The 13,820-nt window shown below is 38.8% G+C and overlaps 1 protein-coding gene across 1 annotated transcript in view; it reads right to left on the reverse strand.

The window, feature by feature from the left end:
- Positions 1–735: 735 nt before the first annotated feature.
- The window catches only part of LOC121896296 (V-set and transmembrane domain-containing protein 2-like protein), a 45,589-nt gene continuing 32,504 nt past the window's right edge, over positions 736–13,820 (reverse strand). Inside the window, exons 2-4 of the mRNA XM_042410093.1 lie at positions 6,506–6,675; positions 5,306–5,350; positions 736–1,203 (exon numbers count right to left, since the gene is read on the reverse strand). Coding sequence (XP_042266027.1) covers positions 736–1,203; positions 5,306–5,350; positions 6,506–6,675 — 683 coding nt within the window. The remainder of the gene's footprint in view (positions 1,204–5,305; positions 5,351–6,505; positions 6,676–13,820) is intronic.

The raw sequence follows: 13,820 nt of genomic DNA on the forward strand, positions 1-13,820 counted from the left end.
TTGATGAATTCCTGCTGAAGAAAGCATGTTTCCTTCTGCCTGTGTGTTGGGAATATATTTCAAACAGAACAACTTGGAGATTTTTGGATGTACACAGAATCTTCACCAACACAGCTAGTGTTGTTGGTAAAAAGCTGAGAAATCAGACATGACAAGCTTTCCAGGGAAAGAGTTACTGACATTGAGTTTCATTCAGTACACTCTCAGAATAAAAGCAACCTTTAGCTGAAAAAAGGTACAACATTATGCTTCTATTGTAAAGATATAATAATTTACTTTTTTCTGGGTGTGTATGAAATGAAAGAGTAAGGCAGTGGAAGCAGAATGAGAGTGAAAGCGGGGTTGGGTCATTTACAGTATATAAAGTACAACAGAACAGAGCATGGGTTAATAGTGAGACAAGAGTCTTTTTTTGTTGGTGCTGAGACCAGAAACGGTGGAGCTGCCTAGATCTACATGTCAGCCCCCCTTGCTGTATGTCGTGAAGCCAGGCTTTACAGACAGTGAGCAGTCCAGCCCAGACCCATGCACAGCAAGAAAAAGCTACATTCCCAGCACAGCGCGTCCTCGAGTTCACGGCACAGTGCTCTGAATAAGCCATATTGTACATTTCTACGGATTGTGGATTTGTGCACAGGCCTCCACTGTGTGGGAAGAATAGCTTTTTATGCTGTGACACACATCATGTTATGCAATCCTTGTGCAATCTATCACTCAGGTGTAATAAGACGACATCTAAAGCGTACAGCTGGGTTCGTTGGAGCAGTCATTGTGGCTGTGGTTACTGTCCACGTCCCTCTTCCTCAGCTCCCTGCCTGCCTTGTGCTGCTGACTGCTGCCACCGTGGCTGTGGCCATGGTGAGCCGCCGATGAAGGCCGCTTGCCATTCTCCTGGTGGTGCCCGTGATTCTGGTGGTGACCATGAGCATGCTCTTTGGTGCCACCGTGAGACTCCACATCGTCCCCATCAGCGAATCCCACTCCTCTCTTGGTGTCATCCAGGGCCTCAAAGTTGTCGTTGTGATTGCTGTCGATGATGTCGCTCTCTGGCACCACCTGCAAGTAAGCGCGCACACGGTGGTGGCGGGTACCTGCGTCATCACTGAAGTCAATGACACGGCACTCATAGGTGCCCTCATCAGACGGCTTGACTCGGGAGAGGCGGAGTTTATGGGAGATGTTGCTTCCTACAACCTTCACAACCTGGCAAAGATTAACAAAATAAAAAGAGAACAGCAAGAAATTATGGTTAAATCATACAAGCCTATGAAACACTTGCCGGATGGCGGCTACAATCACAGGATAATAGTCACACAAGACACATTAGCCATCATAAGATACTGGTCATACCTGACCAAAAACAGGCAAAAAACCCTGAATGTATTGAATTGAGGTGTGTTTTATTGGTTATGACTTCACCTTTTCATTTGGAGAGGAGAGATGCTCTATTTCTTCTTTCATTAAGCTAAAACCTTCAAAAAACTCCTCAACTTATATAAATCAATGTATCAATATAGATAGTTATTTTCAGTGTTGGTATAAAATAAGAGTAGCACAAAATCATTCATTGCAAATAGATCATTTTCCTGAAACACAGGTCAGTGTTTGTCACAAGTCTACTTTTTCATGGTCAGCCTAGCAGAATCTAACATTGCTTACGCTGGTCTTCACAAACCGACATGTCAGAGTGCACAGTACAAAAGTGCATTGAGGTACTGCAGGAGCATTAATACTCATACTAACCATTAAATTGTCAATTGAATTGCTGTTAAGCCAACAATTCACATCCCCAGTGCCAAATGTCATATCAACATTGGTTTAACATCTAAATATTGTTGGACGTGTGCTCATTTATATCAAATATAATGAGCAGATCATTTGGTATTGGTATCATATTGGTATCCCAAGTAGGTCTGCTTGTTTTTTGCTGGCTTTGTCTTTTGCTCCTTTGTGAATGTCTTTTTTGTTTTGTCCTTTTTTATCTTTGCTTTTCTTCACTGTGTCCTTTTCCTGTGTTTCTCCTCATCTGTCTATCAGCTTATCTTTCCCACCCTGTCCTTCAGTGTCTTTGCCCTTTTATCATAAATGTAGCTGAAGATGAGCCTTCAAAATGAAATAGCTGCAACATCACAGCGGATGCGCATGACTAAGAAAAGAGCAGCCTTTTCACTCTGTAACACACAAACACTTACTGGTATCGCACAGATGCTCAGTTAGTGTAGCTGTCTGGCAATAAGTGGGAATGTCCTGCAAAAAGTGCACTCATACATCTGCCAGCTAACACATGCCTACTTGCACTGACTGTCCAACAACCAGGTTTCCCACTCCTCTAACATTATTCACAGTCAGTGTATTTCCATATATCAGTGATGCTTTTATTCCTTTTCCTGCCTGTTATTCTTGTACAGGATGAAAAACAACTTCAAGATGGGAATTATTCATCACAGGAAACTTCATGCCATCATTTAGCTAGCTCATAGTCTCTGATCTTTATTTCATAGTGTCTAAATTATGTGTGTGTGATATGTTAGGCACTGACAATCATCTGACTCCTAAAGGGGGGGAAATGAAACACTTTAGCAGGAAATGATCCCTGAATTATATGTAACCTCACAAACTTGTATTGTTACATTCATGTCATTTCATTTAGGGCATTCACAGTATGCAGTAGTGGAAGAAGTATTCAGATCCTTCACTAAAGTAAAAGTACCAATATATCAATGAAAAAATACTCCATTACAAATAAAAGTCCTGCATGAAAAGTCCTACTTAAGTAAAAGTACGTAAGTATTATGAGCTTGATGTAGTTAAAGTATTGCAGTAAAAGTAGTGGTTTGGTCCCTCTGACTGGTATATTATTATATATGACATCATTAGATTATTAATACTGAAGCATCAGTGTTAGAGCAGCATGTTACTGTTGTAGCTGCTGGGGGTGGAGCTAGTTTTAACTACTTTATATACAGTTAGCTAGTTTAGTCCAGTTGTTCCCAACCTAGGGGTCGGGCCCCTCCAAAGGGTCACCAGATAAATCTGGGGGGTCGTGAGATGATTAATGGGAGAGGAAAGAAGAAAAAACAAAGTTCTGATACACAAATCTGTTTTCAGTTTTTGGACTTCTTCTCTAATCTTTGATTTCTGCTGAAATATTGGATCATTTGAACATTTATTGAAATGAAACAATATGAGAAGTTTAGAGGGAAAAAACACTATTTGGTGGAGCCAAATATTTGAACAGGGAGATCCACACATCAAATAGTTCCTGTTTAAAGGACTTTTTTAAAAATTCTCTGCTGTGATGTTTCAAGCACAAGGCTCTTCCTCAGACTTCCAGATAGAGGCATAGAAGCCAAATAGTGACTCATAGAGTCATAAAGCCTGGCTCTGTCCAAAGGTTAAAAAAAAATCTACATAGTAGCACCCCTAAAGCTGACTAATTAACATCAAGTTCTATCTCTCTCCAGCTACGTATTTACAGAAATGAGTGCGGTATGGATATACTCATTTAACTTGGAGCAAAAAAGCAAAGAAGCGTACTTTCTAAAATGTCAAACTTTTCCTTTTATGGTATCCTCCTTGCATATAAATTCAGTCAAACAAGAAACTTGCCAGTTACCACCCACTCGACAATTTTACAGTGATTATCTGTTTAAATATAAATAAAAGGTTTATGGGTGCCTATGATAAATTGCTGTGTTTAAAAAGGTGATAGAGAGATACAAAGAAAGAATATTAGAGCTGCAATGTGAATGTGATACTGAAACCACTTCTTTAGTGTAGCCTCTATAGCCAGCAGTACCTCCTTGCAGCCAATCACTCCCACTCGCTTACACACACTCAGACAAAGGTGCTACATAGCAAGTTCTATTTGTGGCCTTTAAAAGTATGAAGAGACTACATCTTGGGGGTAAAAGCTTTGCAAGTTCACAGAGCAGCACTGTCGGGATGATGAGAGTCTGGGGACATGCGGGAGATGTGACTCACCAAGATATAAATACTAGTTCGTTTATCACCCACCTTACTCCCTGTGACGCCAGTAGATGGATTTTGTGTGTGTGTGTGTGTGCCACAGACAATCCCTCCATTTGTGTGTGTGTAAAAGCTTAACACCTAAAGCTGTTGTCTGTACTCGTCCATCAGTCTATGCGTCTGAGTGGGCATCTACCATGTTTATATGGATTTGGGCCAACATCTATTATATGCAGAAAGCTCATAATGATTTTCCAGCTGTACAGCCTGCAGTGTTCGGCTCCACCCACACAAACACACACACACACACACACACACACACACACACACACATACACGCACTCAGTCATCCAAACCACAGCTGGTGCTTTCATTACAGCGAATCAGCAGCAGTTAGCCTAATGGGAGAAAGAGAGAGAGGCTTCATGTTTTGTGTGTGTGTGTGTTTCTGCACACACATGTGGATGTATTTGGAAGCTCTAGAAGAAGATTAATATGTTTATATACATACAGTATATACAGTATGTTTTTATAAATCATATATATCAAGACTACATAACCGAGATAAGGACAGCGAAAAAGCATAACTTTACACAATATTTTATTTATACTTATATCAGTGCTTTTCAATGCAATGCTTTGTAAATTCAAAGCTTGTATGATGCGCTGGTAGAATTTGTTGCTCGTTTTTGTAATTGTGAAGTCAGCAGAGAGATATTTAGCAAGAGGGATGGGTTGGTGTGGCAGTAATGTTCTGTAGTTCTTATATTTTCTTCATGTCTGCAGTTAATTAGAAGGAAACAGTCCAAAGTCACTGTAGAGCCATGCTGTCACCCTCGGGGGAAGACTCTGCCTGCTTGCTGGAGGAAAACCGTTGGCTTGAGTGAATAACTAAAAGTCTCTATAGACACCAGAGGAGATATAAAAATTTCTGCTGACCTCCCAAACTGTCCCCTTCACTGTTTATTATTGGGCTTTGGTGTTAAAGATGCAGGAGTGTTTATGAGAATCTGAAGATGATGCACTGCTGGCCGTGACCCCTTGAGGAGCACGCTTAACCACCCACGAGCACCAGAGATGGCCGCTCTTTGGCTGTGACTCTACAAACCCATCAAGGATGAAGTGAATGTGTTGATGTGTTGTCTGGAGTGTTCACTGCAGTGAGAGCTTTTCCTGATCCTTGTGTGTAGTATGGCATAAGTACAACATCTGCGGATCATCCAGAACAAGAAATTTAAATGTAATCAGAAGGGTTTTGTGGCTCATTTAATCATATAACACTGAGGCAAACATAAGGATTTTCTTAGAGAATGACAGCAGAGAGTGATTAACTCACACTTATCTTGGTAGCATCCTTTGGCATCTCCTCGTCAGGAGCCACCTAGAAACACAAACAACAAAACATGATTGAATCTGAATACTTTTAATAACTTATACAGTTTGATTGGGGTTATAAACCGTACACGGGAATGTATATACATGAACACACAATTGCACATATTCTGTTCTCCCAACTATTAGATGTTTCAAGTTCACATAATCTACGCAGGTAATATTAGATAATATGCTGGTTTAATTGACCTGGGATTCTCACACGCTCACAGGTATTTTAATGTCTTATAAACCTACAGCATTTCTCAGGAGCACTGTTATTCTTTTATGCTTTATACCTGTATGAATCAATATTTTTTAATATTAACATTGAATCAAATGGCTGTGAGCTGAAATCAGAGGGGCGCAGTATTACCCAAATCTGCAGCTCAGTTCTCTCACTAAATCATGTATGCAGCCATTTTCAGTCACAAAGTGGCTGGTGAACATAGTGAACATCTAGCAGCTGAAGACCCAAATGTTTTTCTCAGGAGTTGGTGAGGACCAAAACACAGTTAAAACAAGAGTCAGTATTAAACTTATGACAAGAAACATTACTCCAAATGAATGCTAATGTTGCTCTGTGTCTGCTAGATGTGAAAGCAATTGATTGCTAACAGTTTAGCCAGAAGAACCTAAGAAATTTGATTAATTGATTAATGGAACTTTAAAGATCAACACGTCCTCCAACATAAATGACAAAAAATGTTGTTTCTTTGCCTTTGAAAACAACCCATATCAGTGTTTTCCTATCTGATCTGTGTTTTCTGACATTGTTAAACAGCTTTGTAAAAGCTTTACAAACCACTGTTACAAAAAATGATTTATATGACTGTGTTCTGATCACAGCTATAGCTTGGGAGTGGGATACATAAACCACTTGGGTAAGGTGAAGGAAAGACTGTTGTTTGAGTTCCAAGAATTACTTCTGTGTGGTCCATCTCTATCCTTAAAAGGAACTGTTTGATAGCGCTCCTCTGTGTCATAGTGTCACCCTTTGATGACCCAGAAGGACAATTTCTTTTAGATTAATGTACAAGCCAAAATGTGAAATCACAGTTGTCATAACACCAAGTAGAAGCTGAGTTCATTTACAGCACAGGCATTGTATGAGAGTTAATAATTTCACATCATAAGGCAGTCAGAGTTCCTGTCATAAACCTACCTCATTGGTTGTCCAGGGCTGTCTGTCCGTCCAGTCGAGATGGTTCCTGATGTACCACCACTGGATCTCCAGTGAATATGAGGGCATTCCTGCTCCCCTGAAGGAGCAGGCCATCTCGACATCCTGACCTCTCTGAGCCGTCATATCATGAGGCACCTCTGTGAACATAGCTGGACAGACAGAATGACACATAGTTAACAGATAGGTCTAGTTGACTGCTTTCAGTGCAGTTAGAAAACAAAGTTTAAGGATGATGCCCTATAGAGGTTTCACCAAAAGAAGATTTTTAATATCATATTTTTGGGTTGAGGCTGGTAAAAATAATTTTCCAAATTTTTAAGTCTGACAAATTTTATGCTAGAAAATATAAAATATAAGAATATAATGTTTCTCCACATTTTTATTCTTGGCAGGGAAGGGAAGGCAAAGTTAGATTTCCGACTTGAACCCATAATGACTAACATAAAATGACACAGGATTGTTAGCATAAATGCTGACCTGACTGTTAGTGTTTGAAACATTTGCTTGTGAACTAAAGGTGTTGTTGAGGCTTAAATAGCAGAAGGAAACATTTAGTGATGAATACCGAGTAATGTATCAAAAAACAGTTAAATCATTTTTGTACAAAAGCCTTAATGTGCTTTTGCAACAGCTGATTAATCAGAGACTGACTGGGTGTAATGACTCTTAATATTCACTAACACAACATTACACGAGCCCAAACACTGAACGCATTAATCATGGAAAAAAGGTGAGCTCTTTTTCTTTCTCATTTTCAAGATGCTAAGTAGCATCATCAAGTGTCTGTGATGGTGAGACAGATGAAAGTGAGGAGATGAAGTGAAGTGTGTGTGTGTAGTGGTATTGATCTTCATATCTAACTCTGAAAAAAAAGGGAATGAGCATATTTCCCAAACTGTCAAACTATTTCTTTAATTAAACTTTCATAGAATCGTTGGGGAATGTTCACTTGAACCCCCTTAGCGAATGTTCCCAAATCAACTGTTTGCTGAAACAGCATTAATGACATTCAATCTACAGAATCTGTGAATCAGGAGACAGAACTCATTAGGTTCAATGTAATTGAAACTGGTAGAGACCACAAAGGTCATAAAAACTGTTTTTTTTTTTTTTTTAATCATTCTTAGTAAAGAGAGGTTAACAGGCCACTGCATTGCCCAACATGTGAGGAAAGAATATATAATCCACTGTCACAAAAAAACAAAAAAAAACTTCAGGATAGATCTTATTTTTGTAATCATCCTGAAATGTTAGGTTTTACTTTAAGTTAAAGGCTGGCTCAGAGACTTCAAATAACTTGAAAATGTCATATATTCATTATTTTCACCACTTTTTTTTTTTTTCAAATATGACAGCAACCAATTTAGGTTAGTGACTGAAATGGCTCAGTCTATTGCTATGGAGACAGTAAATACTGTGTTGAGGTCAGCAGCATTAACACTCAGCACCCGTCTCCATCATAAAGGTCCTTTTTCAGTGCAACAGTTTAGATATGAGGACTATGTCAAAAACATCAATAGCTTTTACAAGGCTGGGGCTATAATATTGTGAAGATACATATATATGATAGAAGACTTGAATTACAGGAACAACCAGTACTATTAAATATCATATCATCAGAATGTACAACGACCAAACGGTAGAATACTGGAAAAAAACAAATGCTGGCAGCTCATTGCCTTTATTTTGCACAGGGTACGGGTATAAAGACATTAACATTAAACCAGATATGTTACTTCCTGATGAATGGAAATCACGTTGTAATCTAAAGTCCATTGTCCTATTCGCTTTTGTCCTCCAAAATAAAGCCACAACAAGCAATGATCCAGCTGCAAGGAAACTGATTTCTTACAGGATGTAAAGTTTGACACAATGCCTATACTGCAAAAACCCTCAGCAATGAAGATTATTATTTTATTTGCCACAAAAGGCCAATAGTAAAACCAGAACATACATTCACCCCATTTCTAAAAAACCTGACATCACTTAAACTGTGTGGCTCAAAAAACACTTAAAAACACATAAAATTTTAGTGCTAACAAAGTCCTCTTATAAAAGGTTCTTTGCACAACCTGTAATTTGCTGCTGATACCGTACCTGAACATTGTGCAGTGTGAAGTTCAGGTGCAGCTGGGGATAAATTTAAACCCACAATCTAACATCTGAACCAAGCTGCATGATATCATTAAACAAACTCCAACAGACCTGCTGCGGTCATCATAATGCACCAGGGAAGCCAGACATTAGCAAGAAATAACCTTTGTCTGAAGATTTAGTTTAAAGGGAGCCATAAATCTCTATTACTCATGAATATTCAGTGACATTCATGAAGTTGGAAAGTTAAATTTATTAGCCACTGTAGGTAAAACTAGACTGTATCTTAAATACATCACTGGAATTAGACCAATGGAAAAGCCATAAATAGTGAAATCCGGGCAGAAACTCCACTGTTTGTAGAAACAGTGGGGAACAAGGTTTAACTGGGACACATGTGGACTGACAGTTGTGTTTTGTGCTGACAGTTGGATGACAGTTGAATAGTTATCAGACTTGGAAAAGCTCATTGTCAGTTACCATTTTTTGGACACTGTTATCCAATTCGTATAACAGTACTATGAATATACTGAATTTTTTTTGGAACCCCTAACCTCAGCAACTTGTAAATGACATGTCCTGTTTGGAGCTTTCTACAACATAGCAGGCAAAGTGTTCAACCAGAAATTTCTCAAGATCCACACCAAACCACAGACTGTAACGTGTAACAGCCACATTAAAAACAAGCGTTTTCTTTTAAGTGGGGCTCAGCAGGTCATAATTTCATATTAGAAGACAAGTAGTCAAGCATTTATTTTTAACATTTAAAGTGAGGCTATGTACCTTTTGGTAAAGTGCAAAAAAAAGAAAAAAAAAACTCAACTCAAGGTCCACTTACTGACTCTTTCAACCACATCTCACGGTCTTCCTCTGCCAAGAAGACCTCCAAGTTAAACGACCAAATAGGTTGTTTGACCATGCACTCCAGAACGACCCATAGGAGTGTTTTCTAATCAGGTGCCTCTATCAGCAGTAATAGGCAGGACAACATAATGTGTCTGTGCTTTCAAAAACTGTTACAAATCACTGTTAAAAATAGTGATATAATAATATATGTGTGTATATATAATGTTTTATGACGTGACAGCGTTGTGGTTAAGGTCTGGTTAGGTTTAGACACAAAAACCACTTGGTTAGGGTCTAGGAAAGATCATAGTTTGGGTTAAAATGATCACTGGAAATGTGGTGTGGGTTAAAGTTACTAGTTCCTTAAAGACTGAGTAAACACCACAACAATCACAGTTACATTTTTAAAAACATTGTCCTGACTCACAGTTGGAAACGTGAAATGAACAGCGGTCTCCTGCAGCAAAGTCTATTTTTTTCAAGTTAGGATCTATCCATACACCCAACCTGCCACCTCCAAATATGGAAATTTGTCACCTTACATTGACATCATCTGAACTGGGTCATATTACTCATTTTACTACGGCTGCTAGATGGCGTCTGTCACTCAAACGTAACAATAGGTCGTTTTTGGCGACTGAATTTAAGATCAATAGTTGTTTTTCTTGGGAGAACAGGCTCTTTTCTGCTGATGGAGTTTGCTCAAACTAGGTTTTCCAGTTGACAGCTCTGTCAAAAGCTAGTCAACTGGAAAAAGTGCTCCTTCACAGGAGCACAAGTAGAGACGACTCATAAAATTAGCAAACTGACTGAGCAATATTTATCTATGCTTTATTGGCTTTAGCTAATATTAGCTTTCAGAAGCTACTGATCACTTCCAGACCAAATAAAGCTGTAGCAGCAAATCCCCTGAGTGTATTGGATTAAGCAAAGGTGTGTTATGTGTGTGTTTATGAATTTATCTTTTCATTTGTAATAGAAAGGTTGTGCTATTTCTTTTTTGAAAGGTTACATACAGTAGTCTCGCATTAACATTAATAAGTGGTGTTGGCTTAGTTTCAAATGTCAATAAAAACTATTTAAAGAGAATGTAAAACAATCATTCAGTTGTAAAAAGAAAAGGTTCAGATATTATCCACCAGGGCAGCTTTGAGACACAGCACATTAACAATTCATTTAGAAACACATTACTGAACATTTGAATGAATTAAGGGATGAAAATCAAATCCCATTCTAGGTTTTACAATGCACAAGTGGATAACATTGACAAATATCTTTTTTTTTTTTTTTATGAAACGAGATTACTGACTCCATGCAGTATATCACCTTGTGACAATAAAAGTAATTGCAACTATTACTTGTCATGTGGGAATTCCCCTTGTTTTTTCCCTCTTGGGAAATCCTGTATCACAGATGAAGAGTTTGATTCCTATACATAATTCCTTAAAGTAAAATCTACTATTTAACTGCAAACCTTCTCAACTTTTGCTACGCACCCCTTTTCATAGATTTGTCTTGCTTATTCAGTCAATAAGAATGAGTGAAACCTGAACCAACTAATTGTCGATTTTCATCTGGGTTCATGGATTAACCTCGGCTGCTCAACAGCTGAGGCTGAACTATGGATCTGTCTTGTATTACAGCGCAGTACAGGCCTCAAGTCATACATCCCTCTTGTACATTGATCAAATCTGCTTGTATTTTTCATTTGTGAAACTCAAAACGCACCAGGTATCGATTTGACATTACGCAGCCAGAGCCAGCAACAATGCCCACAGCCCCTCTCTTGTAGATAATATTCAAAGCTGGGACATAAAAACTGCTGTGTAAGAGATAGAGCCTCTGACGTTGCTCTCTGCAATGATAACCTGTCTTTTCCTACTTGGCTGTGAAACCCACAATGCAAAATCCACGTGCATTTCTGGCCTAATGCTTCACACATTTGGAGACCACAGGAATATGTGACAGTCATCAGCAGTCCATATAATGTAGAGGAGATCATTTTCTCCAAGCAATTTAAAAAATCTATACAGTAGATACTAATCTATTCATACATATATTATTTCTCAGTCTGTCTTCCAGTAAAACATCTTTTTCTTAATTTTAATAATTTCCACACATATTTCATCCTTCAAAAATTGCTTTTACTGTAAAAAATGGAAACAAATGAGAGAAAATCTCACATATTACCCCTTTATTTAATGATTATCTCCTGCTGCTCTGTAAAAATCTCTATATTCCATTGATTCTGGTGTTACAATGATTCAAACACGGGGCTATCTAATGCTGTATCTCTTGGTAATAGTCATCTCTAATCTCCAAACTGCCATTGTTGAGGCCATAAAAGGCTGCAATGAGTTGGGTCTGCTCACCCTGAAGCATTATCATTATCTCCATGATAAACAGTGGAAGGCTCTCAGGCGATCGCTGCAAATCAGCGCTCGAAAGCTACAGTACGGCAGCCAAGTCATAGTCTGTGTCAACCCATTTACCACGGGAGGAAGGGGAGAAGGACAGAGAAATTAATATGAGAGAAAGAGTGTTCACGAGACTGAGAAAAAGAGACTCTGTATGTGTTTGTGCGATGAGCTAGAAAATAAATCATCACCACAGATTGAATTAATGAGTGGGTCGGTATTTATGAGAGCGAGGCTCGGTGTGTTTGTGAGAGACTAATATATCGCAAGAATAAAGGGAGGAATTAATATGAGGCTGTGTGTGTGTGTGACAGAGGGAGAGAGAGGCAGAAGAAGAGGAGGAAGGCGGAGGACAATGTGTGAGGTAGCAGATAGCTGTGGGCGGGGAAGCTGCAGGGAAGCCTGTTATTGTTTATTTCTTTGAGAAATGGAATGTGGTAAACAGCTGTGATAAAAAGGGAGCAGGAGATGATTCTTTGTGGCGCAGTCTTACTCCAGCCATCCTAAACTTCTATCTTACTCCACTTGATAGCTTGTATACATACAGTAAAGAGTGATCTACTTGTCTCCAGAATGTCAGCGTTTCACAAAGAAAGGACAGGAGACAGTTTCATATTAAAGGGTGTACTTTCACAGGATTTACAGGGTTCGTACCTGTCAAGTGTGATGTACTCTATGTAGGCAAGTGCACACAGCTTTAGTTTAATGAGTGGGAGGAAAGTGGTTGTGGTCATAGACTGACAGATCAATGCTCAATCTAGAGTGGACATTCTAACTTATGAAACAGTCATAACTGATAACTTTAAAGCTCTATTAATCAATATTTTTATATTAACACCGAATCAAATTTGTCTGTGTAATAAGAGAAAAGTCCATCAAATGAAAGATGAACTGAATCCACTGACTCTGCAGCTTTATGGAGCTTTTCAGCCTCTTTTAGCTTGTTGTTTACTTTTATGGATGTGAATTTCCTCTATGATTCAGTCTCACCACTCTTATTAAAATTGCTTCCAGCAGCAGAAGGCAGCTGTTTCAAGCAAAGTGGGTCTAATAATCCTAAAGCATACTACCTGCAGCCATGCAGCTGTTGAGGAAAATCGAACGTTAAGCATCTAACGAGCCAGATATTTATCTCAGGAGTTAGTAGAAACCAAAACAGAGCTAAATGGACCTACATTCATCAGGTGGACAGAAACATGTCTCCAAATGAATGCTTACATTGCTTCCATGTCTGCTAGATGTGTAAGTAGATGTTTGCTAACACGTTATCCGTAACAACTTTATAAGAGAATAATATGTCAGAGCTTTGTGTCTGTCTGCTTGTTTTGGAGTTACTCTGTCTGCTAGTGGCTGAGAAAATCAAATAATGCAGCTTTAATATTGGTTGAATTCCATTTACTGTCTGTGTCCCGGCTCCAGGCTACCCGTTATTTGCATTGATGATTTACTGGCACACATAAATGGAGTAGAGCCACTATTATTAGTTACACTTGTGGTTTTCCAGCAATGATTAGTCACCACTGAGGAACAGTGAACTCCCATAGGACTCACGTGCGCTAAAACACCTGCTGATTGTGGCCAGAAATCTGAACTATCGAGTGCAGTGTAACACTATAGTTTTCTCCCTCATGTGAAAAAAGTGGAAACAATGCAACGTTATTCATACCAAAAAAAAAGAGACTATTCTTATCACTGTGGAAACACTCACTAGAACAGCATTTACACCATCACCAGACACAAAGACTATACTGTACATCAGAACATTACAGGGCTGGATGAAAATAATAATGTACAGTTTGTACAGTTTCTATGGCTGCGAGGAACCTTCATTATTGCTGGATGATATTTTGTATTATGTTGCTGATCAATCATTAACCTTTGTAAAAGCCCAATTTTAAAGGGTTAAAGGTTAACAGAGAAGACAAACACATCTAAAC

Source organism: Thunnus maccoyii, chromosome 4 (assembly GCF_910596095.1).
Source record: "Thunnus maccoyii chromosome 4, fThuMac1.1, whole genome shotgun sequence".
Classification (NCBI taxonomy): Eukaryota; Metazoa; Chordata; class Actinopteri; order Scombriformes; family Scombridae; genus Thunnus; species Thunnus maccoyii.